The 27,962-nt window shown below is 44.9% G+C and overlaps 1 protein-coding gene, 1 long non-coding RNA gene and 1 other non-coding gene across 3 annotated transcripts in view; 2 read left to right on the top strand and 1 right to left on the bottom strand.

Annotated features, from left to right (window-relative positions):
* The window catches only part of NOL10 (nucleolar protein 10), a 95,506-nt gene extending 83,616 nt beyond the window's left edge, over positions 1-11,890 (top strand). The window contains exons 20-21 of the mRNA XM_007529836.3: positions 8,937-9,039; positions 11,133-11,890. Of these exons, the coding sequence (XP_007529898.1) occupies positions 8,937-9,039; positions 11,133-11,252 (223 nt within the window). The 3' untranslated portion in view covers positions 11,253-11,890. The remainder of the gene's footprint in view (positions 1-8,936; positions 9,040-11,132) is intronic.
* On the bottom strand, positions 10,824-10,925 carry LOC132537882 (U6 spliceosomal RNA). The gene has a single exon (XR_009549303.1). It is a non-coding gene; the product is annotated as a U6 spliceosomal RNA (small nuclear RNA).
* A 12,974-nt stretch (positions 11,891-24,864) lies between the features above and the next one.
* The window catches only part of LOC132537649 (uncharacterized), a 32,980-nt gene continuing 29,882 nt past the window's right edge, over positions 24,865-27,962 (top strand). Inside the window, exon 1 of the long non-coding RNA XR_009549109.1 lies at positions 24,865-24,955. This is a non-coding gene — a long non-coding RNA (uncharacterized LOC132537649). The remainder of the gene's footprint in view (positions 24,956-27,962) is intronic.

Consider the following 27,962-nt stretch of genomic DNA (forward strand, 5'->3'; position numbering starts at 1 on the left):
GAAGCAGGTCTGCGGGTGTCTATCTTTCTCTCCCCCTCTCTCTGTCTTCCCTCTCCTCTCTCCATTTCTCTTTGTCCTATCCAACAACAACAACATCAATAACAATTACTACAACAATAAAACAACAAGGGCAACAAAAGGGAATAAATAAATAAATATAAATAAAATTTAAAAAAAAAGAAGCCCAGAGGGAGTCGGGCGGTAGCGCAGCGGGTTAAGCGCAGGTGGCGCTAAGCACAAGGACCAGCGGAAGGATCCCAGTTCGAGCCCCCGGCTCCCCACCTGCAGGGGAGTCGCTTCACAAGCGGTGAAGCAGGTCTGCAGGTGTCTGTCTTTCTCTCCCTCTCTCTGTCTTCCCCTCCTCTCTCCATTTCTCTCTGTCCTATCCAACAACAGTGACATCAATAATAACTACAACAATAAAACAACAAGGGCAACAAAAGGAATAAATAAAATTTAAAAAATCTCTTTTAAACCTCCTCACCACAACCCACTAATATGAACACTATTTTATTTTTTTTCATTCATTTATCTCTCTTTTTTTTATTATTAAAGGTGGTTTTTTTTTTGGTTTTTTGTTTTGTTTTTTGCCATGGGGTTATCACTAGGACTCAGTGCCTGCACTACAAATCCACTGCTCCTGGAGGCTATTTTTTTTCCTTTTGTTGCCCTGGTTATCAGTGTTGTTGTTATTGCTGTCGTTGTTATTGGATAGGACAGAGAGAAGTCGAGAGAGGAAGGGAAGACGGGGGAGAGAAAGACAGACACCTGCTGACCTGCTTCACTGCCTGTGAAGGAACCCCCCTGCAGGTAGGGAGCCAGGGCCTCAAGTCGGGATCCTTATGCTTCGTGCCATGTTCACTTAACCCGCTGTGCCACCGCCCAGCCCCCCATTTATTTATTTTTTTCACCAGAGCACTGCTCAACTTTGGCTTATGGTGGTTCTGGGGATTAAACTTTGGTGTTGTAGGCATGAAAAGTCTTTTTGCATGACCATATGCTATCTTCCCAGCTCTACTCTTTTTTTTTTTTTAAGTTGAGAGTTTATTTGGGGGTGGAGGGTAGGGTGGGCAGTGGCACACCAGGTTAAGTACAAGGACCTGTGCAAGGATCCCTGTTTGAGCCCCCGGCTCTCCACCTGCAGGGGGGTTGCTTCACAAGTGGTGAAGCTCAGATCTGCAGGTGTCTTTCTCTCTCCCTCTCTGTCTCCCCCCTCCTCTCTCAATTTCTCTCTGTCCAATCAAAAAAAGACAAAAAAAATTGACAAAATGACCGCAGAAGCAGTGAATTTATTGTGTGGTCACTCAGACCCAGCAGTAACCCTGGAGCCAAGAAAAAAAAAAAGAAGTTTATTGGGGGGGGGGTAGCATAATGATAATGCAGACTCACTATGCCTGAGGCCCCAAGGTAAAAAAAAAAAAAGAGAGAGAGAGAGAATATTTTACTGTTTATTATAATAGACAACTTAAGAAATAGTCTCAAAGAGAAGAGGTGGGTGGACAATAAAAAGGAACCATCTGCCTCAAAGGTGAGACACAGGGCGGCATGTCAGCAGAGAGGAACCCACTGCCTCTATGTGAATACTCTTATATTAAAGATGTGCTTGTTGGGGGCCAGTCAGTGCCACACCTGATAGAGGGAACACAGTACCATGTGCTAGGACTGGAGTTCAAGCCCGAAGTCCCCACCTGCAGTGGGGAAGCCCAGAGAGGAGAAGTGCTACCGGGTGTCTTTTACTCTTTTCTCTTGTTCTCTCTGTCTCTGTCAGGGGCACTCAGTGACAGACTTGTTGTGCAGGCACTGAGCCCTGGCAATAGCCTTGATGGGGAGAAATAATAATATCGATACAAGCCTTTTCTAATGTTACTGAAACCATAGTATGAGAAAGACTGTGTGTGGTGTGAGACAAAGGCTGAGGTTAGGATCCCTGGTCAAGGGCACGTGCTGTAACGCACAAGGAGCCCCTGCTCTCAACCTGCAGGGGGGATGCCTCTCGAGAGGTGAAGCAGGCCTTTAGGTGGCTTTTTCCCTTCTCCCTCCTTTATCTGTCCTGTCAAATAATGGGGGGGTGGGGGGATTGGAGAACATGGCCGACAGTCGTGGTGGATTTGTATGTAGTGTTGGCGCTGAAATCCAGTGATAACCTGGCTGGTGGGGGGGGGGGATGGAAGGTGGAGAAAGAAAAGAAAAAGAAAAATTTGCTGGATGGTGGTACGCCTGGTTGAACACACACTTTATCATGTACAAGGACCTGGCTTTAAGCCCCTGGTCCCCACCTACAGTGGGAGAAACTTCACACATGGTGAAGCACTGTTATAGGTGTCTGTTGCCCCCCCCCCGTCTCTCTCCCTTCCTCCCTCCCTCCTCTCTCCCTTCCTCCCTCCCTCTCTCCTCCTCTCTCTCCTCTCCTTCTCTTCTTCCATCTATCCCCCTTCATACACACTCTCTCTCTCCCATCCACCCTCCCACTCTCTCTCTCCCTCTCTCTCCTTCTATTTCTCTCTCCCTTTCTCCTTCATGGTATGCATGAGACCCCTTCTGTTTCATTTGGTTTAAATCCCCCCTGCTTAACACTATTCTATTTACATAACCACTTCATTCTATTTACATAACCGCTGTTAAGAAGCACCACCCTCCCTCCAGGGCATTGGTGGTTCAGTGATAGAATTCTCGCCTGCTCCACCCCCTCTCCTTGTCACACCCTGATCCTCTCCTTGTCACTCTCTGATTTTCACCAGTCACTTTTCTCTCCACCCTCTCTATGTCACATCCTGTTTCCACCCTACTTGGCAAGTATATATAAAGACAGCATTGTGAGTTTTATGGTACCTTTAGTTTAGCTTAGCTCGGCTTAGATTGTGCTGCGTCCTGCTTGAATAAAGAGATACTGCCTACAGCTCAACCATGAGTCCCTGGTCGTCTGTTACCCGCCCGTGAAGCCAGCCCGGCAAAACAGCATCCTTCTATTTCTCCCTCTCCCTGTCTCTCCCACCCTAATCAAGTTCTCTGTCTATATCCAAAATAAATAAGTAAAACGTTAAAGAAAAGGAAAACGCATATAAAGCAGCACATGTAAATTTCGAGGTGCCACAGATAGACTGATAGTGTGGGCCAAGAATTGTGATTCAGAAAACAAGCAAAAGAGAAGATAGTCGAAATTTCTAAGGAACCATCAAAAAGCTGGGAGGAAAACTAGAGTGACAACTTGTCACCAAGGACAGGTATAAACGTCAGACGATGGAACAAAGAGACCTACAGAAAGACAGTTGAAAAAAAGCCATTAGGAATATTGTCTTTGCGGGAATAATTTCTCAGGCAGCCGGCCAAAATGTCTGCATTTTGGAGACAGTGAATTGAAGAGTGAACGAGATTAAAACATAATGTGACCATTAGTATAGTGAACTTTCTAAAGAAAGTTGGCAGTAAAAGGAAGGAGTCCAAACTCATAACAAAACTGGAAAGTTTTTTATTTTTTGCTTTTTTTTTTTTTTTAAGACTTGAGTGATGTGATTTACTAGTAGACAGAGTTCTAGCCATGGGAAAGATCCAGTAAAGAAGTAAGAGAATGAACTAAATTGAAGTTTGGAAAGGAACCTGGAGGATACAGTGCTGGGATATAACCTCAGGGAAGATAAGGGATACATGTGCGTGTGTGCATGCGTACATGTGTGTGTGTGTGTGTGTGTGTGTGTGTGTGTGTCTGTCTCAGGAGGGTGGAATAATTCTGCTTCTAGGTAGGAAAATTGAGTTCACTTTTGATGACTCCTGCCAGAGCCTGGGCACTTCAGTCTTGTCTTTTCTTTGGGGCAGCGGTGGCCTACACAGTGTAGTGGAGAGGCCAGTGATGGAGAGCTGGACGGAAGAGGGCCTTGGCATGGCAGCGTTCGCGATTTCAGTGGCTGCCGAGATCTCCTCTTTATTGACTGGAGTAATCAGGTCTGCCTGCTGGGTGGCCTTCTCAGTTCAGTTTATGAAAGCAGTCTTTGAAGTGCCTACCTGTGGTAGGTCCTGGAAGCTGACGAGATCTTTAAGATGGGTCTGTCTTCTTCCCCGGGTAGTTTAGTGGCTCTGGGTGATCTCCCTCTTGCATCCACACACCGCTGACTTTGTGAATTAACTATTACCAGTTTTCACTCTTGAGCTAGCAAATTTTCACTTACTCTCAGAGTGGATAAGCACTGAAAGAATTTAAACCTCGCTTTCAAGCCCCTGGTCCCCACTTGCAGGGAGCAGGAGTGGAGGGATGGCTTCATGAGTGGTAAAGCTGGGCTGTAGGTGTCTGTCTTGTCTCTGTCCCATTCTATCTCCCTCTCCCCTCTCAATTTCTCTCTGTATCTAGTAATAAATAAATGAATGTTTTAAAAAATAAAAAACTCAATTTTTTTTCTTTCCAAGTTTAAGTACTTAAAGTCTGCCTTATGACTACTTAAGTCTTTTGTAAGACAATGACTGTAGTATGCAGAGCATCTCCTAACTGGGTATTTCTTGTTTTCCTCTTACCTTTTTCACAACTATACCCAAGAATTTATTTCTTGCTTAAAAAGGATGTAATAGGGGAATCTGGCGGTAGCGCAGCGGGTTAAGCGCAGGTGGTGCAAAGTACAAGGACCGGTAGAAGGCTCCCAGTTCGAGCCCCCAGCTCCCACCTGCAGGAGAGTCACTTCACAAGCGGTGAAGCAGGTCTGCAGATGTCTCTTTCTCTCCCTCTCTCTGTCTTCCCCTCCTCTCTCCATTTCTCTCTGTCCTATCCAACAATGACATCAATAACAACAATAAAACAACAAGGGCAACAAAGGGAATGAATAAATAATAGAAAAATATTTTGAAAAAAAAAAAAGGATGTAATAGATGCTACTTACCCTCTGGAGCAGCACTGGGCACTTGGCATTCTTACTGAAGTACCTATTTCCCCATGTTTGCGCCAAGCATATCAGCAATCATTTATGTTTTTACTTGCTCAGCAAGGTGGGGTTTCTTTACCTAACCCCTAAGAAAGGGGCTTTAAAGCAACATAAGCAAACTGAAAGCATGGACAGAAAGTTTTCAGAAACCTTTTTAGTATACATAACTATTTGTAAAGCCATTTATTTAAATAGAAGTATTTGATCTTTTTTTTTTTTTAATTTTTAAAACCCACCATTCATTGGCATTGGCAGGGGAGATAAATGGTTGAGTGCATGCCCCACATGTGTGAGGCCCTTGGCTCAATTCCCACAGCCCCCACCCGCCCCCCAGTTTACCACTCACTGTGGATTCAGCTCCTGCAGTCTCTTCTTACTCCGTTTGGTGTAGACTGTAGAGGGGTGATTCCTTCATTTTTTTAAAATTTCTTTGTTGGAGGATTAATGATTTACAGTTGACAGTAAAATACAATAGTTTGTACATGCATAATATTTCTTGATGATTCCTTTAAGTGGAGTTAATTCAGCGTGTGTGTGTGTGTGTGTGTGTGTGTGTGCGCGCACGTGCGTGCGTGCGTGCGCATTTTAACCTCGAGCAAACAAGTCATTCAACTGTCCTAGAGCATCAAGTATCTAATTGTATTTTTTTTAAAACTTTATTTTATTTGACAGAACAGAGAGAAATTGAGAGGAAGAGGGAGAGGAAGGGAGAGAGAGTGTCTCCTGCAGCACTGCTTCACTGCTTGTGAAATTTTCCCCCGCAGGTGGGACTGGGAGGCTTGAACCCAGTCCTTGCTCACAGTGATATACGTGTACTTACCCGAGTGCACCACTTTGTATTGTATTTTTCTTATTTGAGGTCTGTGCTCATTTTTCTTTTTTAAGATAGCTAGCCCTACTGGTAGTTTGGGTTTTCCCCTTTCTAGCCCCTTCCATCCCGTACTGAATCCCATTTATTCTCAGTCTTCTAATGTTCATGCCTGTCTGTGTAGCAATCCTAACAAACTGAGGGTTTGTGGGAAGCAGGATTCATCTTATGACAGTGAGATTTTTTTTTTTCCTCCCTGAAATGCTTAACTTTACTACCAGTGGCAAAACACTGAAAAGCTGCAGGCCTGAAACCTCAGTGGGGAAGATGCAGAACTGGGGTTGTGGGCTGAAGAGGAATGCTGGCTCTCCTCCCTCAGCTCTGTGCAGGCTGAGGTTCCCTGCACATCGCCCTTCTGGTGCACTGGAGAGTGAGCTGTCAGGCGGCCGAATCCTCCAGTCTCTGAATTCACACTCAGGTAGCAGTGTTGCGAGCACTGGTTAGCAGCTGCCTTCTGTAAACTGACTTTCAAAGGAAGGGAAGTGGAACTTGGCTTTAATGTAGAAATCTCCACACTCAGTCCCTGTGTCTGATCTTCTGCCATGGCTCGTTCTAAAACTCAGCCTGTCTCTCCAAGTAGCCTAGACAGAACAAGTTTTTACAAGTGCACTTCGAACGTACATTGAGCAAAAACCAGGATTCATATACTCTATGCTGGAGGAAATAAGGTCATTCTTAAGAGTAGTAATTTCCCACAATTTACTTGAGAAGTCTTTTTCTTCCCAAATTAGTATTTTCTGTGTGCCACCCTGTGTCACTGGCTCCATAGTTAATCAAAAGTACTGTTAACTTGAAAACCTCAGCATTTATAGCTATGAAAAGAAAGAGCAGAAAGGACATGAACAAGTTGAGGAATTTGCTTAGGCTAACATAACCCACATGCAGACTTGAGACAGTTCCTCCTTTCAAATTCTTGTGTTCAAAAAAGGCAACTCAACTAAATCTTTGTTTCATTCCGTTTGTCATGTGGAAGCTTGTCGTTTAGAATACCCACTGTGACACATTTCCTGAACAACACTTTTTATAAATCAAGTTTGGTCTGACACACTCCTGGAAACCAGAAATCCTTAGACTGAAATCCTAGTTTTAGACCTGAATCCTTCAGTGGCCCAGGGCAAGTCATTTAGCATCTTACCTCCCTTTTGCCATCTATGAAGGATAAATACTTCTGTCTCAGGTATGTTGAAAGGATTAATTAGTTAGTCTGTAGAGAGCTTTGAAGATGAAAAGTACTTTAAAAGTGCTTCTTAATAACATTATTGCTTAGAAAAGAGTGCTACTTTTATGCTAACCACTGTAGGCCTCAAATTATAGAAAGAGGGTATGTTTAGTAAGTTACTGGTCGTCATAAACTGGAGATAAATTTCTCATGGAGTGGACATCAAACATAATCTTCAAAATTTCAAAGGAGCACTGCTGTCTTACGGATCCTTTAGGGGCTGCATGCTCCTCAGTAATTAGTTGCAAAGGCCGTATTTCAGGAAAAAGAAGGTCTTTTCACACAGTTCCTCCCTCCACCCTTTTGTATAAATCCAGCCAAATTTCTCCTTCTTCACATCACCTTTAAAAGGATACATTCACTTATACTTGGTGCAGGGAGGACTGGGAAAGGAAGTATGACTGATTGTTTTATTAAGGAGCACAATAGAAGGGAGCGCCATGTTTTTTTTTTTTTTTTTTCCTTTTCTCTACCCCTCCCATCTCCCTTCCTAGTTATCAAGGGGATATGAGAAGGCTGATCTAGCCTTTTCAAGGAGGCTTAGAACTAGCATTAAAACTTACTGAAATGGGACAGAAGGTAGCTTACACAGCAGAGCCTGTGCCTTGTCGTCCATGAGGCCCAGAGTTCAAGTCCCAGCACCGTAGGGGAACTCAGTGAGTGATGAAACAATACTATGCCCCTCTTCCTATTTTATCTCTGTCTATCAGATAATGAAAATATCAGCCTGGGGAGATAGCTCAGTAATGGTATCATAATACATGAAGCTGGGAGTTCATTCCCCCAGCCCTCCCCCACAACAAAAACTTATTGAAGATATATATATCTTCAGGCTTAATTCAATTTTTTTTAAAAATATTTATTTATTGCATCTAAGAGAATTTTTTACATGAGACAGAGGCAAGTCAGAACATTACTCTGGTACATGTGGTACTGGGGTTCAAACCAGGAACCTCAGGTTTGCAAGTCCAGTGTTTTACCATTAAACCATCTCCCCAACCACTTCATCCAGTTCTTCCCACCCCCCAAAACCAAATCCACAGAAGGACCCAGTAATCTTATTTCACAATAAAGAATTATTATTATAGCAACATGCAGTGTTATATAGCTGATATAACATTCAAGTTTAACATCTTTATTGTGACGCAGGGGCAGCTGGTTTTGGTTATGTAGATGACAGTCAGTGAATTCCAAGATGCAGCAAACCATAAGAGGGGCACAGATGATATGAAGAAATTCTAGAAACACATGGAAAGCATGATTAAAAAAGAAAATAAAATTGGGGGTTAAAGTGTGTCAGAAAGAAATTCAAGTAAGAACATGAAAGGAAAGACAGTTGGAGAAATAGCAAATAGGGCTGAATCAGATAAACGCCTTTCTCTGTAATTGCTTTTGTTTTCTGCTGTGGAATCAGAAGGATTCATGTTTCTAGTTGTTCATACTGTTTTAAGGAGGAGTCTTATCCAGAGAACTAAGAGTGAAGGAAAGATCAGAGTCCTTAACATTTCTCTGTGACTTGTCCCAGGGGGACTTAACTTGGGTTCACTCCTCTGTTGAGGTGAATGAGCTGCTGAAAACAGTATAAAATGCCCTTGAAGCCACTTAGCATTCCGGTAATAAGAGATTTCAGAGTAAGATTTAGCAAGACAAGTAGCAGCCATTGAGATATTTAGTATTGCCGCTTGAAGTCTTAAATTGGGGATTGCTGCTTCTCTCTCTCTCTCTCTCTGTGTGTGTGTGTGTGTGTGTGTGTGTTGAGTGTAAGTATTGAATGTGACTGTGTGCTCTCAGTTCTTTTCACTGACTGTGTGAAGTGAATGCTATTTTCCATCTTTACCACCTATATAAAAGATTTTTCTTCATATGATCAATCCTAACTAGTACTAGTGTCAAATGACAGACCAAAGCATAATACTAACTAATGTGTCATCTCTTCAACTACCTGCAGTAAAACCCTTGAAGATCGTTTGAAACTTGAAGCCAAAAATGGGACATTGAGCGTATCAGACACTACAGTTGGCAGCAAACAACTAACATTCACTTTAAAGAGGGTAAGTTGTTAATATGGCTTTTTTAATTCAGGAAAAAAAAAAAAAACATTTGATAGTGTGTGAATCCTCAGAACTGCCCCTCTAAGCATTTCCCTTTATCAGGAAGCTATGTTCCTATTCTGCCACTCTCCCTGCCGCCAGAGCACCTGTGGGCTTCGAGCACACTGCTTGACTTGGCAGAGCGAGCCTGTCCTGGCTTCCCAAAGGACACAGGTCATGGAGAAGAGCCATGTGGGTTAGGTGCCAGCAGTGTGGCTTGTGGGTCACTGGGTGACTTGAGATACAACCTTAGGAAGTCCACGGAAGGCTATAAAAGAAGAGTTAAAACTTTTATGACATTAGCACCCAGTTTGCTCAAAATACTGTACTTTCTAGGGAGTTGGGCTGTAGTGCAGCGGGCTAAGCGCAGGTGGCGCAAAGCACAAGGACCGGCATAAGGATCCTGGTTCGAACCCCGGCTCCCCACCTGCAGGGGAGTCGCTTCACAGGTGGTGAAGCAGGTCTGCAGGTGTCTATCTTTCTCTCCTCCTCTCTTTCTTCCCCTCCCTCTCTCCATTTCTCTCTGTCCTATCCAACAACGACAACAACAATAGTAACTACAACAATAAAACAACAAGGGCAACAAAAGGGAATAAATAAATAAAATAAATTTAAAAAATAAAAAAAAAATACTGTCCTTTCTGAAGGTGAAGTATTCCATCTGTGGTGGGCACTGCTCAGGCTGATTATTTTATTTAACCAACTTTAATAAGGCCTGACACTTGTTGTGGGGGTGGGGCATAAGCTGCTTAGATGTTTGCTGTTAGCTGATGAATGAAGCAGCATGGCCTATCTTTCCAAAACGCTTTCCACATTCAGCCGCTGTGCCTCCTGTGTCTCCTTAGATTCTTTGCCACACACGCCCATACCTTACACACATCCAGCTCATAGAGAAAGAATAGTGGGGCCGGGCGGTGGTGCACCTGGCTGAGCACACGTCATGACATGCAAGGACCTGGGTTCAAGCCCCCAGTCCCCACCTGCAGGGGGAAAGCTTCACAGGTGGTAAAGCAGTGCTGTCTCTCTGTCTCTGTCTCTCCCCTCCCTATCTTCTCCTTTGCTCTTCATTTCTCTGTCTCTACCCAATGTGTGTGTGTGTGTGTGTGTGTAATTAAAATTTTAAGACCTGCTTTAAAAACTTCCTTGACAAAAAGAGAATAATATACTGGGGGTGGGAGGAGGAGAAAGAGACCCACCCAAGCATCACCCAGCTCTGGCATATGTGAGGCCAGGGATCACATGTGAGGCCTCCGGTTTGCAAGCCCTGTGCTCGACCACTGAGAGAACACCCTGGCCCTTTGGATTCTTGTTTTTTAACTGGGATATGATTATATAAAATTAACCCTTGAAATCGAGTGTACAGTTTAGGCTTTGTGTGTGTGTGTCCACTAAGTTGTATAACCATCATCACTATATAATCTCAGGACATCTTAATATTTTTAAATATAGTTTTATTAGGGAAATAATGATTTACAAGGCAGTTATATTAATACATATTTTTTTATTGAGGGGTTTAATGCTTTAGAGAAGGTTCATAGACACACACTTCTTCAATTTCCTTATGTACCTGGCACTCAGAGTTTTCTCCCTCTTCTCCCTCCCCCTTCTTCCCCAGAGTCCTTTGCTTTGGTGCAATACACCATGTCTAGTCTATGTTTCACTCTGTGCTCTCCCCCCATCCTTACTTTTTTAAAGCCCCACAAATAAGTTAGATCATTTGGTATTCCTTTTTCTTTTTGTCTTATAAAAATATGGAACACTTCACGAGTGTGTGTGTCATCCTTGCACAGGAGTCATGCCGGTCTTCCCTGTTCCAGTGTTGGTACATGTGCTCCTGAAACAAGCTCTGTCCTGCTGGTTCTGTCCAGGCAGCCCCTAAGGAGCTGAATCCTGTCCCCAGGCCCCTGTCCCCTGTCCCCAGCCCCCTGGTCTGTGAACCCTGCAGCAGGGCTGGGGATGTGCCCTGCCGTTGACATCCTGATGGGTTCCAAAAAGGAGAAGGTGTCAGAATTTTCTCTTTTTTTCCTCTCTGCTCATTTACTTTTCTTGTTTAGTCTGAACAGCAGAAGAAGCAGCAGGAGGCTGAGAAACTGCACCGACAGGAGAGGAAGACCCTTCGACGGTCAGCAGGTCACTTGAAGTCCAAAAACAGGAGAGGACGACCATTTCACTGACGGACTGACCCTGCGGGGTGGGGTGGGGGGAGGAGCGCACGCTGATGGACACTGGGATGCATCAACCACAGATGGGGAGCACTGCTTCCTGAAGCTCAGTGTACATTCTTCACACACCCAGGGCAGGGATCTAGCAGCTGAGTCCCTGCCGATTGCCAGTGTGCCTCATCTTCCAGGGTGAAGGAAAGCCACAACTGACAGTTGTCCCAGGAACATTTTGTCCCGAGTTTTAATCATGTAAACTAGGTTGCCTTTCTGAACCAACTTCTTTTTGCCTTTTTCTGAGAGAGAGGGAAAATATACCACAGCACCAAAGCTTCCTTGAGTGCAGGGAGATGGGGTGGGGGTGGGGGTGGGGTCGAACTTGGGTTGTGTACGTGACAAGGCAGATGTGCTATCCATGTGAGCTATTTTGCCAACCCCAAGTTGCTGTTTTTTAATATTGTGAGATCTACAACATGAATTGAAAGATCATCTTGTGCTAAGCTAAGGATGTACTTTAGGAATTTGTTTTTTCCCCTTGCAATGCCTACAGCCATTCATAATGGAACGTTCTAGAAATGTCATTCCTTTTGTACCAATATGTGGCGTTGGTTATGTTTGTGTCTATAAGTATATATTGATAGCTTTGTAGTTTATTTATGTGCTTGTGGTTTTTTTTAAAAAACTATTTTTATACCAAATAATGTCATTTGATGAAAGCAATAACCTAACACAAGAAATGAAAGCTGCCAATTATTCTTTTAACTTGGTTAAATACTGACTTTCCCTCTAGTTTTATATGTTCAAGTAGAGGCGAACTGACTGAAGAGAACATTTATAAAGATAAATACTTTCATTTGAACAATTTATTTGAGAAAAAACCCTTTCCTGGAGTAAATTTAGAAAAGCAACTTTGATTTCCTTCATTTTCCAGGTACTGATAGGATTTGGGAGGGGTGTGCATATTTTTTAAGTGTTTGTACAAGTGGAATAGCAACTCTTCTGATTGTAAATGGTAGAATGAAACTAACTACTGTAAGCAAAAGGCAGAATGTGTGAGGTACATGAACTGAGCTTTAGCACATCTTCCTGGACCAGGCTACACCTGCATGCAGGGCTCCAAAGTAGGCCTTTCTTCCTCACTTTTTAAAAAAATTTTTTTTCTCTCTCTCCTATTTCATCATTGTTCCTAAGAATGATGGGAGAGAAGACTCCCCACCCTTTCTCTGTTTTCCTTGATGCCCCTGACTCCCATCTCTGTACTGATTGGCAGAGCTCTGCCATGCAGGGAACAGTGGGGGTATTGAGTCCATGGCTTGGGGGTTGGGAAATTGGGGGCCAGGAGGCTTACACTTGGTTAAGGTTCAGCCAGGTGGGCTCTCTCTTGGCCCCAAGCCCAAATGATTTTTTCTTTACCCAAATGATGTTATTTATTTATTATTTTTTTAAAGCTCCCCCAGGTGATTCTGTTACAAAGTCAGCATTGGGGCTGGGAGTGGCGCACCTGATTGAACGCACATGTTACCATACACAAGGACCCCGGTTTGAGCCCCGGTCCCCACCTGCAGGGGGAAAGCTTTGTGAGTGCTGAAGCAGGGCTGCAGGTGTCTCTCTGCCTCTCATCTCTGTCACCCCCTTCCCTCTCGATTTCTGGCTGTTTCTATCCACTAAATGGAGGTGCTAGGGATTAAACCTCAGAGCCTCAGGCATGAAAGTTTTTGTTTAGCTATTAAACTATCTGCCCGACCCTCCAAGTGACTTTTTTTTAGATTTTATTTTATTATTTATTTCCCCTTTTGTTGCCCTTGTTTTTTGTTGTTGTTGTAGTTATTGTTATTAATGTTGTCATTGTTAGGAGAGAAATGAGAGAGGAGGGGAAGAAGGGGGGGAGAAAGATAGACACCTACAAACCTGCTTCACTGACTGTGAAGCGACTCCCCTGCAGGTGGGGAGCCAGGGGCTCGAACTGGGATCCTAAGACGGTCCTTGCGCTTCGCTCCACGTGCACTTAACCCACTGCCCTACCGACCGACCCCCCCCCAATGTTTTTTTTAAACACACATTGTAACTTTATGAAACACCTGTATGTAGCAAAGCAGTCTAAATGTCATTCCAATTTCTCGCCGTATATGAAATTTGAGAGAACTTTTTGATTTTACTAGTTAGGTTGTATAGTTATCATAACTTTAGCTTTCTGAATCCACGGCATAAGCCATTTGTCAGAAGAACAGGAACAAATGCTTTGTAACACATTTGTGCTAAGCGTACAGACCACTTATGCTTTGAAGCACCATTTATGCTGCTGAAATTATGACGATTCCTAGGGCAGTTGTGCACATTTCTCCTCAAGCATAAAAGATCTGACTCATTGATTCGGCTGCCCTGGGACGAGCAGGCTGCTTGAATTCATGAGCAGAGGCAGCTGGGCCGTCCAGGTGAAAAGGTGCAGAGACCTTGGCCATGGCAGGACCTGCCTGGATGCTGATTGGAAGCCAGACTGGGTGTGGAGGTCGAGGGAGAGGAACTTTGTGGCCCTAGTGGGCTTGGCCTCAGGAAAGGTCAAGGTGGAGCTTCACTCAGTGATGTGGCAGGAAGGTCAGAAGCTTCCATCTGGCTGGAGTGAGCAACTGACTTAAAACCACATGTACATCAGGTGCTTAAATATATGAAAATTTGGGGAATTGGGCGGTAGTGCAGCAGGTGGCGCAAAGCATGAGGACCTGCAGAAGGATCCCGGTTCGAGCCCCCCCGGCTCCCCACCTGCAGGGGAGTCGCTTCACAGGTGGTGAAGCAGGTCTGCAGGTATCTATCTTTCTCTCCCCCCTCTGTCTTCCCCTCCTCTCTCCATTGCTCTCTGTCCTATCCAACAACAGTGACGTCAACACAACAATAATAATAACCAACAATAAAAACAAGGGCAACGAAAGGGAACAAATAAGTATTTTAAAAAGTAAAATATATATATATATATATATGAAAATTTCCAAATAGACACCAAAGTAGAAAAATGTTGAATAAGCTTTGCATCCATCACCTGCTTCCGTAGTTAACAGCAAACTCTGTGTTTCATCTTTACCTCCTACCCATTGGCCCTGTTACGTTGAAATATTTTGGGGTTGAGTGCACATGACCTGACGTCAAGCTCCTGATCCCCATCTCCAGATGGAAGTTTCACAAGCAGGGAAGCAGTGCTGCAAGTGTCTGTCTCTCACCTATCCCTCAATTTCTCTCTGTGTCTAGCCAATAAATAATAAATATTTTAAATTATATATATATTTAAACTTTTTATTTATTGGATAGAGACAGAAATTGAGAGGAGTGGTGAGATACAGAGGGAGAGAGACAGAGAAACATGCAGCCCTGCTTCACCACTTGTGAAACTTTCCTTCTGCAGGTGGGGACCAGGGTTTGTAGCAGGGTGCTTGTGCATTGTGCACTCAACCAGGTGCACAACCACCTGGTCGGTCCCTTTAAATTATATATTTTAAAAAGAAATACTTTGATCCCAGAAGTCATATTTTATCCACAGATATCCATAGTGCTTTACTTGTCTTTCCCATTCCTTACACCAGAATATAAAATTCATAACGATGAGGATTTTCTCCCTGCATTTTATTTACTGCTGTGTGTCCAGCAATTAGTACAACGTCTGACCCATAGTATGTAGCTAATAAATGTTTATGGAATGAACAGTTGAGTAAAGTTAGATAAGGACTGGAGGCTGAAATTTGGATTTCATACCAGGAGAATGCTGCTTGCTTGAAAAGTCTAATTCAAGTGGTTCAGAAGAAACTTGGGAAAAGAGAATCAAATAGTGATCATAGACTACTCTTGGGAGGAGACTTTCAATACAGAAGAAAAGGAAGCGTGATGTGTGAGATCAGTAGAGGTTTTCCTTTGAAGTGAGATAGATTTGCATGTCTGCAGGCCACCGTGAATCATCCAGGAGAAGAAAAAAGGGATGTCAGGGAGAGGACAGTGACTGGAGTGACATCTATAGTAGACATAGCATTTATCTATGGTAACATAACAAACCACCCCACAAGGGGCAGGGTGGTGGCGCACCTGGTTGAGCACCCATGTTACAATGTGCAGGGACCCAGGTTCGAGCCTCTGGTCCCCACCTGCAGGGGGAAAGCTTTGCGATTGGTGAAGCAGGGCTGCAGGTGTCTCTGTCTCTCTTCCTCTCTATCACCCCCTTAGCTCTCACACAAATTCTGGCTATCTCTATCCAATAAATAAAAACAATAAAAAGCAAAATAAAATACCCCCACAATTTGGTAGCTTATGTGGTTTAAGATAAGTTCAAGAGCGGCCTGGCTGAGTGGCTGTGACTCCTGGTCTCCCGTGAAGGTTCAGTCTAGATGTCGGCCAAGGACACAGTCATTGGAGACCAGGGATTCCCCTTAATACTGTGACTGTTGGCAGAACTCGGTTCTTTGTGTCATGAACCTCTCCATGGAGCTGCCTGAGTGTCCCAGGCCAAGTAATCCCACAGAGGGAGAGACTCAACATGGGAAGCCACATGCTTCTTATGACTTAGCATCAGGAATTACACACCTAGGGGCCAAATGGTGGTTTACCTGGTAAAGTGCATCTGTGACCATGCATGTGGATCCGTGCAAGGGTTCTGACCATGCAAGTGGGCCCTCAGTCCCCCCCCACCTGTATTGGGGAAGCTTCCCTAGCGATGGAGCAGCACTGCAGTTATCTCCCCTTCTCTACTCTCTCACTATCAAAAAAAAAAAAGTTACACACCTGAAGTCCTAGGTTCAGTCCCCAGCACCACCATAAACCAGAGCTGAGTAGCTAAAAACAAAACACGGGGCCAGGTGGTGTTGCGCCCAGTCGGATGTACATGTTATTCTCAAGGCCCCAAGTTCGAGCTCCTCCTCCCAAGAACGGTGAAGCAGTGCTGCAGGTTTCTCTCTTCCTCTCCCTCTCTATCCCCCCCCCACCCTCCCCTCTCAGTATCACTCTGTCCTATCAAATAAAGAAAAGAAGAAAGAGGAAAAAAATGGCCTCTGGGAGCAGTGGATTCCCAGTGATAACTTTGGTGGCAGTAAAGCACGCGCACGCGCACACACACACACACACACACACACACACCTACTTTTCTTCTGTTTGTTCAGAGTGTGATTAAGTGCAATCCACCTTCAGTAGGAGAGGAGTTAGGTGTCATCCTCTGCTTAGACAACTTAAAATGCAGGCCACCCAGTTCAATTTGAATAACAGTGAAACAAATCTTAGTCAAGGCTCACCCCAAATACTGCACAGGGCACTCTTAGATAAAGAGATTGACATTTATCAGAATTTCAAATTGAATGGATGACTCATACTTCGATTTATTTCGTTTGACATTCCTAGTAAAGTTGTAGACATGTTTTAGAACTACTGCTTACTACTTAACTAACTGCTGCCTTAGAGGCTGTGCACAGAGGCACAGGCTTCTCTTGGGAAGGTTATAAGGAGAGGAGGCAGAGCACAAGCGAGTGCAGATAGGAGCCGATAGGCCACTTGTCATGCAAAGAAGTGGGTGGACATTGTCTTTTATTGATAATTGCTTCTGTTTTCTCCATGGAGTAAGCTACAGAGTGACCAGAGTGAGCTTTCTCTACACTCTTCCCAACCCACACCTTGTCCAGCTTCTGTGTTTACACACGGAGTGCATCTGAGTGCATCTTGGCTCAGAGCTTTTGTTCTGGTTGAGTCTCTTGGCTCACAGTAACTGTCCGTCCTGTTCCCTTTGGAGAACACTGATTGCTTCCTTCAAACGATGAAACAAGAGGCCGCACTGAGAACATAGTCTCATTTTGCTTTTCCCTGGCCCGATTTATTATCTTTCTTTGTTCAAAATTTTTTTTTTACCTTGTACTTTTTTTTTTTTTACTTTTTGTTTTGTTTTTTTACTTTGTTCCACAGTAAAAAATACATTTGCTATCGTAACCCAGATTATTGTATACTAAAAGTAACAAGTTGCACCTTGCAGCATGTAAAGTACACTGATAAAGTTTTCTGCCATTTCCCTTTTTTAAAAAAAGTTTTTAAAAAATATTTATTCCCTTTTGTCGCCCTTGTTTTATTGCTGTAGTTATTATTGATGTTGTCATTGTTGGATATGGCAGAGGGGGAGAGAAAGACACCTGCAGACCTGCTTCACCGCCTGTGAAGCGACTCCCCTGCAGATGGGGAGCCGGGGGCTCAAACTGGGATCCTTATGCTGGTCCTTGCGCTTTGCGCCATGTGCGCTTAACCCCTTAACCCGCTGTGCTACTGCCCAATTCCCGTTTCCCTTTTTTTTTTTTTTAATTCCATTTACATTCCCTCTTACCCTCTTTGCAAACCCCCAGGGAAAGGAAAGAAGAGAAAAGAAAAGAAAGAAGAAAAGGAAATAAAAGAAGAAAATATCACCGCCATTAAATTGGTTTCAGGACACAAATGATGGCTCCACTCTATAGCAGAAAAGTTCTGTCCTCCTGGCAAATGGATTCTATTCTTGTGCCACAAAAGCATGCCGACGGAGGTCACCGAATTTTTTTAAAGTGATTTAATAATGATTGATGAGATTGTGCGATAAGAGGGGTACAATTCCCACCACCAGAGTTCTGTATCCCATCTCCTATTTCAGAAGTTTCCATATTCTTTATCTTTCTTTACGGGGCGCAGAAGCTGGAAGGTCTAGCTTCTGTAATTGCTTCTCCACTGGGCATGGGCATTGACAGGTTGATCAATAACCCCAGCCTGTTTCTATCTTTCCCTAGTGGGGCAGGGCTCTGGAGACATGGGGTTCCAGGACACATAAGTGAGGTCACCTGCCCAGACAAGTCAGATTGATGTCATGGTAGCATCTGCAACTTGGTGGCTGAAAAGCATTAAGATAGAAAGCAGGGCAAAATGTTTACTAATCAGAAAACAAAAGGTCAGATGAAATTTGGGGTCTTCGTGCTGAAAACAGACTTCCTAGCTTTATCCCAAAGGGCACAATATCATCTTTTATTGCTGAGTAGTATTCCATTGAGTGTATGTCCCATAACATATACTCAATATATGTTATATCCAGTCATCTTTTGAAGGGCATTTTGGTTGTTTCCAAGTTTTTGCTATTGTAAATAAAGCTGCTATGAACATGGAGGTACATATATCCCTTTGAATAAGAGTTATATCCTTTGGGTGCATGCCTAGGAGAGGAATTACTGAATCATAAGGTATTTCCATTTGTTTTTGTTTTTGTTTAAGGATTCTCCATACTGTTCTCCATAATGACTAGAGAATTTTTTTTTTGACTGAATGTGCATGGTAAATATTTTAGTGCTACTCCCCAAAGCATCAGCCTGAGCATAAATGCAAAATGGCTTAGAGAAGAACAGTTGCGGTGATCTCAAGTGAAAGTTTGAAAGATTTTTTTTTATGCGTCTTATGTAAACTTCAGGTGCATTAAATTTGGGTTTTGATTTGATATTTGAAATGATCATCAAACTTGCTTTATGTGTTTAGCCATGAAATTGAAACAAAATCCTGAAATGTATGGTAGGTTACTATTAAGCTTTATAGATGCTAGCATGTTACTTTCTCAAAAACCTGACTCTTGGCGCAGACTCGAAGATTCCTCTCTCTTGCATTTGAGAACACTAAATTTAAAAAGTCCCCAAAAGTACAAATGAGTGAGTGTGTTGGTTCTTGCAGTGTCTGAACTCTATTCAAAATGTTGAAAGAAAACAGCAGTCTGTCTACCTATAGATCCGATTATTTTTTCATGTATCTACTGAAAATGTTGACATTTTACATCTAAGTTGGCACCATTTTTCTAGGGAAATCTTTTTATTGAGGCAGATACATAGATTTCTGAGAATACTGCACATCTTTTCCAGCATGTACTGAGAAATCTCAGTTCTCATACATTTTCTGGAAATTTGTGTTTTATTCACATGTAAATTTCCCAAAATTAACTAGTGCCATATAAAAGCCGAGCACTGCCAGTAAAGTCATGGTGTATTTTTCTATGAAAAAAAAAAAAATGCATGGCAACTTTTCTGACAACCTTTTCAGACAGTTGCATTTGAAAAGCATTACTTGGGGGAGTTAGGGAGTTCTTTCTACTCAAGTTGTGTAACCTTCATCTCGAGGACTTGCCAAGCAAATGGAAACATTAGGAAATGTCCAGCCCCTGCACTTAAAACCCTGAGAGCTGAGTTTGGGGGGCTGAGGGTGGGGGGTGGGGGCGCACATCACTAGTCTGTGCTGCCTCTGGTGGCTGACACCCCATCCCACCCCTCCCAGATGGAAACCACCCGTGTGCCGGCAGGTCTTCCTGCCGGGTGAGATTCCACACAAGTGTCCACAGGGGAGGAAGTGTTTCTCTGGCAGCAGCGGCTTCCAGACCCTGTTTGTGACTATTTTGTAAACCCAGGTGAAACTTCAAAGTCATTGAACGGAAAAGCTTTCCTGCTGGCTGGGAGAGAGGCCAGCTGTATTCTTCTGGTAACCTTGGATTTCTCTCAGACTCCTGACAGAACTGTGAATCTTGGACTTGGAGAATTAGAGGGACTTTAAAATTTTTTAAAATTAATTTCTTATTTATTTTGTATAGAGACAGAGGTTGAGAAGGAGGGGGGAGATAAGGAGAGAAAAAGAGACACAGCACTGCTTCACTACTTGTGAAGCTTCCCCCAGCAGGTGGGGAATGGGGTCTTGAACCCCTGGTCCTTGCACATGTTAATTAACATGGGCACTCAACCAGGTGCACCACTACCCCACCCTGGAATTTTTTTTTCCAGCTGTATTCATTTTTATGAGAGACTGAAATACTGTTCAAACCTGGGTCTTCTTGAATGCAAGGTGTGTACTCTACCCACTGAGCCACCTCCATAACCCTGAAGGCACCATCAAATCCAGCTGCCTCAACACTGGATTTCCTGCCATCCATCTCTGCCCACGGTCAGCTTCCGTCTTTATCCCCAGTGGTCAGGAGTCCTTCCCTCTGTCTCAAGCTCTACTTGAGCATTAAATTATGAGAACTGAAGGCACCACATCCATTCTTCTCTGTTCTTTCTCCCTCCCTGGCTGATACTTCTTTGGCCTGATACACCTTTTGTCCCTCCTTCCTCTCTAAGAACATCTAAGAACAGACCCTCTGCTAGCCCTGCTGGACTCCTTGGTAGTGAGTGACACTGTCTGCCTTGTCCTTTCTACCCTTGGCCTCTGCGGTCTTCTTGCTAGCTCCTTACCATCTCACCCTCACCCAACTCTATAGGTGCCTGTGTGCTCCTGCCTGCTTCTCTCTATCTCTCTTTCTTTCTCTCCTTTCCCCCATTCTTTTCTTTTATCAAAGCACTGCTGAGTTCTGTCTTATGGTGGTGCTGGGGATTGAACCTGGGAACTTTTTGCATAACCATTACACTGTCTCCCCGCCCTCCTGTTCCCTCTTTAATAAGTCTGTCCTCCTTCCTTGCCCAGTGTCATCTTTGTAACCTGCTACACAGCCTCTGCTCACCAGTAGTGACTGGTCTCTCAGGGTCCCCATACTCCAAATAAAACCAACCCACCCACCCGTCTCACTCTAGTACTGTTCTTCTTCCTCAGCCTTCTATCTTGTAACCAACTCAAAAACCGTGATCCTTTCAGACAACAGTTCTGGGATGGGCCACATGGTACAAATGACTGAGCCAAGGGCCATGCTCTCTGGAGCTTACATTTTCAAGGAGGTGGTAAGCCTAACAAATATAAGACAGGATTAAGGAGTTGGTGTATGTGTGTGTGTGTGTGGGGGGTAGTCAGGGGCCGCTGAATAAACAGGACCGTGTCCAAAGCAGACCTTATTGAGGAAGAAAGAAGTGAGGCTTGAGAAGAGGCTTGAGGAAATAAAGGGAGTTGGGAGTGAGGGGACACTCTGGGCAGATTCTGAGAAGCCCCTGGAAAGACTGGCTCAGTGTGTTGCTAGCGTCCGTCACAGCTGCTGTTCCGGACCCCACTGTGGAGAGCACTGCACAGAGGCCCTGGGTTCCAGGTGGGAAGAAGCACCACTGGTCTGTGTGAATGGCTCAGAGAAGCAGACTGTTGGGAACCAGGAGCAAGATGGCAGCTGTGGAGCCCTTTGGCTATAGCATCCCCACCTCATACAGAATATGTGCCCCCCCCCCAAGCCTTTCTATGCTGGCCCTATGGGCTGAGCCCACCTGAAAATGCTGGTGGAGCTGAATTTCCCCCAGAACCTGGGGGTCCCCAGATGACACAGTGGGGAACTCCTGGTCTTTAATAATGAAGGGCTTTCAAAATCCAGGATGGAGTCTGAGGAGTGGAGACAACAGAAGGAAACCAGAGGAACTCCAAGTCTGGCCCAGACTTGTTCCTGGCTGAGCTGCCAGTCAGCGGTGAAGTGGCCTAGCCCATCTGTGCCTTGGTGTCTATGTCTGTAAAATGGGTTTAATAGTATCTGTCCCCTTAAGACTTCAGAGGATAATTGTGGAGCTTAATGAGTGAGGTCCATTAAATGCCTCAGAAGAAAGGTGTAGCTAAATATAAAGCATGATTGTAACTAGCTTCAGGTTCTCCAGACCAGGTCGAATCTTGTTTTAAGAGGGTTTCCATGACGACAGGTCTGTTTGAAATACACAGATTCGAAGGGCGTGGCCAGAAACCTCACAACAATAAATCAATTTCACTTTGCTGGTTTCCATTGTAGGTAAAGCACCATACAGTTCCTTCCTAAGCATTTTTTTGGATAATTTTTTTTATGTATAAAAAGGAAACTGACAAAACCATAGGATAAGAGGGGTACAGCTTCGCAAAATTCCCACCGCCAGACCTCCGTATACCGTCCCCTCCCCTGATAGCTTTCCTATTCTTTATCCCTCTGGGAGTATGGACCCAAGATCATTGTGGGATGCAGAAGGTTGAAGGTCTGGCTTCTGTAATTGCTTCCCCGCCTAAGCATTTTGTTTTAAATTGCCTAGAAATTGAGAGAAATAGAGGGGAGGGGAGATTGAGAAGGAGAGAGGCAGAGAGATGTCTACAGCCTTGCTCCACCACTTGTGGAGCTTCCCCACTGCACATGGGGAGCAGAAGCTTGAACTTGGGTCCTTGTACATGGTAACATGCACACTCAACTGGGTACATTACCTCTTGGCCCCACTCCTTCCTATGTTTTAGGCTACTCATCGCTTCTGTCACAGCCCACCTGTGCTGCCTGTGACTAGGACTGCACGATGACTTCTCTGTTAATGCGTGGGCACTTCATAAATGATTCTGAGTTAATGAACTCAGTGCCTGGCACTGCATTAGCATTATATAATTGAGACAGAGTTGTAGTATCTATAACAGTGATTTTATTAGGATTTTCCAGAGACCAGAACCAGTAGGAAATTACCTATAGGTTGGTAGATATGTACTATTAATAGATACGCAGATAGATTATAGATAGACAGATAATGGATGGGTGGATGGTGCAGAGGACAGGGTTACTATCTGGAATTAGCTCATGTGATTATGGAGGCCAAGATCAACAGCTGACAAGCTATAGATCCAGGTGTGCTGCTGGTGGTTAGTTCTGCTCAGAGACATAAGAAACTCACAGCTGGGAGTCGGGCGGTAGTGCAGTGGGTTAAGCGCACATGGCGCAAAGCACAAGGACTGGCTAAAGAATCCCGGTTCAAGCCCCCGGCTCCCCACCTGCAGGGGAGTTGCTTCACAGGAGGTGAAGCAGGTCTGCAGATGTCTATTTTTCTCTCCCCCTTCCCCCTCTCTGTCTTCCCCTCCTCTCTCCGTTTCTCTCTATTTCTCTCTGTCCTATCCAAAAAAAAAAAAAAAAAAAAAGAAACTCAAAGCCAAAAAGTGCTGATGTTTTCAGCTCAAATGCAGAGAGGGAAAGTCCTATGTGCCAGCATAGCAGGCAGGCAGGAGGAGCCCCCTCTAATTCAGTCTGTTTGTCCTATTCAGAGAAATAGTCTCTGGGGGTGTGTGAGACACCCTCCATGCCAACCCCCCACCCCCAGCATGAGGGCAACCTGCTCTGCTGAGTCTACTGACTCACACCCTAATCTCTCGCAGATATACCCAGAGAAGTGTCTGACTGAATCCCCCGGGTCCCTGTGACCCAGTCAAGATGACACATGCAGTTAGCTGTCACACTAAATCTGCCACATCCTGACATCTGTGCCAGGCTTGGGGTTCAGTACGCAGGGAGTTCTGGGCCCAGTCTTATTGATGAATCAGTGCATCAGTGTACACATAGGCCAGGGGTGAGGGTGCCCACTGGGTTCAGCCCAGTGCCACCCAGAGAGGTACATTTCCAGAGCGTCAACAGAGACTTGGGACCAGCTATGCAACTTCAGAACAGATGTGAGGAAAGTACTAACATTTCTGAGTGGAGGTGAAGCTAGAAGGATGAAAGAGACTATCAGGGAACACAGCGGATAAATAACAAGGAAAGTGAAGAGGTTTGGCTTTGACACCAACAGAGGCTGAGGTGCATTTCCAACTCTCTTTCTCTCATTGGGCACTGACAGCCTTTGCCTTCCTCCTCCTCGAATAAGACATTGTTCACCCAGGCACTTCCCTTTCAGGGATCATGTCTCCCAAAGCCCTGGCAAAACCTGGGGGCCCCTAGCTTCTGAGGCTGCACTCCAGGACTGTACCCATGCAAGTCCCCATCATTGCTCTGCACCCTCATCTCAGAGACGGGGATGGCTACATGGCCAAAGGGCCATCAGGGAAGGGCTTAGAGAGCCATAGCCACCATCTTGCTCTGGCCTCCCAATGGTCTGCTACTCTGTGCCAGTCACACAGGGCAGCAGCGCCTCTTCCTACAGCAGTGGAGAGAGGGAATCCAGAATCTTCTCTGGGCTGTGCTGCATATGGCAGCATTTGAAAACTATTAATACCCCTTGCAAGGGAGTATCAGGCTTCAAATGTTAAGATAATGAACAGGAAATGAAATGAAATGTTAAGATAATGAACATGCTTCAAGCCCCTTTGGACAACTGAATAGAAAGTTCTTCAACAAATAAAAATGGAGTTACCTTGTGATCCAGCAACACCACTCTTAGGCATTTATCCAAAGGACACAAAAACACTCATTCAGAAGGACATGTGCACTTTATTCACAATAGAGTGTGGATGCCTAAATGCCCATCAACAGATGACTGACTAAAGAAGTTATGGGATATATATTCCATGGAATACTATTCTGTAACAGAAAATATGATGCTGTATCCTTAGGGATAAAATGGATGGAACTGGAGGTGATTATGCTTAGCAAAATAAGTAGAGAGATGAAAGACAACTACCAGATGGTTTCACTCAGGTGTGGAATCTAGAGAACTGAAATACATTAGTTTGCAAAGAAAATAAAGAAAAAGAGAAAGATGATGAACAGGAGGAGGACGGAAGGGAGGAGGGAAAGGAGGAGGAAGGAAAGGAGGAGGAGGGAGAAGAAGAAGGAGGAGGAGGAGGAGGAGGATATTGTTTCTAAGACTTTCAATAACTAGGGCAATTATCTTTGGGAGGTGGGAGGGTGGAGACACAGAACCTAGGTGGTGGGTGTGGTGTAGAGCTAGACACTGTAATTTTATAATCTTGTAACCCAGTATTAATCACAAATAAAAAATGACTTAAAAAAGATGAAGAAAATGTTTGGGGAGCATGGAAGAAAGAGAGGGGATCACGGTGCTAAGAAGTCAAGGATAGTGGAGAAACCGAGGCCCCACAGGCAAACAGAGCACTGGTAGGTAAGTGGCAGAGTCAGGTCTGGAAGCAGTGAGGCTACCCAGCCAGCCATTGCTAAGGTCAAAGTAGTGACTGGGCACAGGCAGCATGAGCCCAGGGGCTGGGAGGGAGAGACGGAAGGAAAGGGTTCCCCACAGAAGCTTCATGCATCTGAGAAGCAGCTGAGGAAACACAGGTCATAACAAGATATGATAAGAAGGGGTGCACCTGATGGAGCACACAAGTTGCCATGTGCAAGGACCCAGGTTCAAGCCCCAGGTCCCCCCGTGCAGTGGGGAAGCTCCATGAGCTGTGAAGCCATGCTACAGGTGTCTTTCTTTCTCTTTTCCTGTCTTCTCCTTCCTTCTCAGTTTTTTTCTGTCCTATCAAATAAGCAAATGAATGAATAAATCTTAAAAAGGGAGAGAAGAGATCGAAATGAAGGAGCACAAGGTAAGGTGCTAGGAAAGGGACACTGTTTTTAATCCGGACTCCTGTCAAGCAGGGTCAGACAGACATGGCTGCTCTTGTTCAAGGGAGAGCCTTCCATAACCTGGACTTCTCCTGGTCCTTTGGGTCTTAGAGGGGCTAAGAGGGAGTAATGGTGTGGGGAATCTTTGAAGAGTCATTTAAGAAATGGAAACTAATGATTTCCCTCAGGGTCTGGCCTGGCAAGTAAGATCACTGCCTTTCACATCAGATAGAGTGGCAAGGAGGGAGAGGCATTATAGACTCTGACTCTCCCTCTCTCTCTCTCCCTCTCTCTCTTCCTCTCTGTCTCTTACTCCCTCTCCTCTTTCTGTCTCTCACTCCCTCTCCTTTCTCTTTCTCTCACCTCTCTTTACTCTTTCTCTCTCTCCTCTCTCTTTTTCTCACCTTCTCCCCTCTCTCTTCCTCTCCCTCACTTCTCTCTCCTCTCTCTGTCTTTCTCTCACCCCCTCATCTTTCTCCCTCTCTCCTCTCTTTCTCTTCCTCTCTCTCAGCTCTATCTCTTTCTTTATCTCACCCCTCTCTCCTCTCCTCTATCTCTTTTTCTCTTTCACTTCTCTCCTCTCCCTATATCTCTTCTCTTTCTCTCTCTCTGAAGAAAAAGAGGAGAATGGAGAGGTGCACATCTCACATAGAAGCCCAGGATTGGGCGTCACCACCCCCATACCCCACGGTTAGCCTGGGGAGTCCTCAGTCCGCTACTTCCCCTGCCCTGGATTCTGCCCACTGCCCCTAGCTTGCTGCTCTCCCGCTGTGTTGTAATGGCCAGTGTCACTTCTCCTCAGTTTCCCCTTAAGAGTGGTGAGTGGGCAGGCAGGCTGGGGAGCACCCTGTCTGGATGGCATGTGAAACCCTAAGAAAATGGATACAATGTCCAGCAAAGACGCAATTACAGAAGCCAGAACTCTTACGTTTTACATCTCAAAAAACTATTTTGATCCATACTCCCACCGAGGGAGAAGTGACAGAAAGAAGTGGATAAGAGGGCTCTGAACTCCAGCTCCATCAGCACCCAGAGAGACAGGAAGGAGAAGGGAGGGACATTTGGACATTTGGATATAGTAATAGGGTTATGTGTGGCTTGGAGGGGGAGAGAGGACTGGACCTGCAAGGAAAAGGGGGCAATTATGTACAAATGTAGACAGCTAGTTGTAGAGATGATAGTTAACCCATGTCTGCAACCTTGGGAGAACCATGACGGTCTGCAATGGAGAGATTGGAGATTCAGAACTCTGGTGGTGGGAACAATGCAGAATTATACCCTTGTTGACATGTAATTTTGTAAATCAATATCAAGTCACTAATAATTTTTTTTAATGGATGCAGAAGCCACCACGAGGCTGACAGCACACCTGGGCTCAGCAGGGTGCTGCCACCCAACAATGGGGTACAGGGGGCTCTTGGTCCTCTATGGTGATGAGGAGGCTCGTTCCTGAGAGCTTCAGTTCCAAGGCTCTTGGGGCCCTCAGGAAGACTCTGTCCTACCTGCCTGTGTGGGTTGCTGGGTCACTGTGCAGGGGTGCAGAGAGCAAGGTCCCCTGAGCCAGTCCTACTCGTCTCTTCCTCAACTGTCCCTCTGCCAAGAGAGGTCTTGAGTTAGTCTGCTGGGGCCACTGTACAAACCCACCATACCAAAGCTTTCGAAGTAGGCTTCCTCATGGCTCTGGGACTGGAAATGTGAGATCAAAGTGTCCTGTGTTATGTGACTGGGGAGATGGTGCAGTGGGTAAAGTGATGGACTCTCAAGCATGAGGTCCCAAGTTTGATCCCTGGCATCACAGGTGCCAAACTGATACTTTGGTTCTTTCTCATCTTAAACAAACAAATAAATTTAAGGAGGAAAGAAAAATTTCTTCTTTAAAAAGTGCCCTGTGCTGTGGGGTCAGTCACAACAAGGATAAAGTGGAAGGGGGAAGGGGGAGGAGGACAGGAGGGTCTGGGGCTGGCCACCTCATTGTGGAGGTGACTTGTTCTCTCTGGGTCTTGTCTTTTTTGGGAGACTGTCTCTGTCTCTGAGTAGCACTCACACACCTGCTCCCACCATGACACCACTATTTCAGTGTTTCTTTGGTCAAAGCAACACTGGTTTATACCACTATGCAGATCTCAGGGGAGCTAGCTGTTCACTCACTTCAGAAGTGAATTATTGTGGGATGGGGAGCTAGCACGATGACTATGCAAAAGACTTTCAGGCCTGAGGCTCCAAAGTCCCAGGTTCAATCCTCAACACCACCATAAGCCAGAGCTGAGCAGTGCCCCAGTAACTAAATAAATAAACACATAAATAAATGTAAGTTGTCCCCCACAACCAAGGGTCCCATTTCTCTCCCCCACGTTCCCCTGAGCCCCTTCTCCCTCCCTCCACTGGCAACTCAGTTCTGGCATCCTAGTCCCAAGAGTTGGTTGGGTCTGTCCTCTTTCTTTGCTTATACTCAGCATAGGAGGATGAGACAATCTTGTTAACTGAAATTGAGCTAATTTTCCTGTGTAACCTGGCTCTCATCCAGCCACTTCCACCCCCTGAAGGCTGGAGGCAGGCAG

The sequence above is a fragment of the Erinaceus europaeus genome, chromosome 3 (genome assembly GCF_950295315.1).
Source record: "Erinaceus europaeus chromosome 3, mEriEur2.1, whole genome shotgun sequence".
In the NCBI taxonomy this organism is placed as follows: Eukaryota; Metazoa; Chordata; class Mammalia; order Eulipotyphla; family Erinaceidae; genus Erinaceus; species Erinaceus europaeus.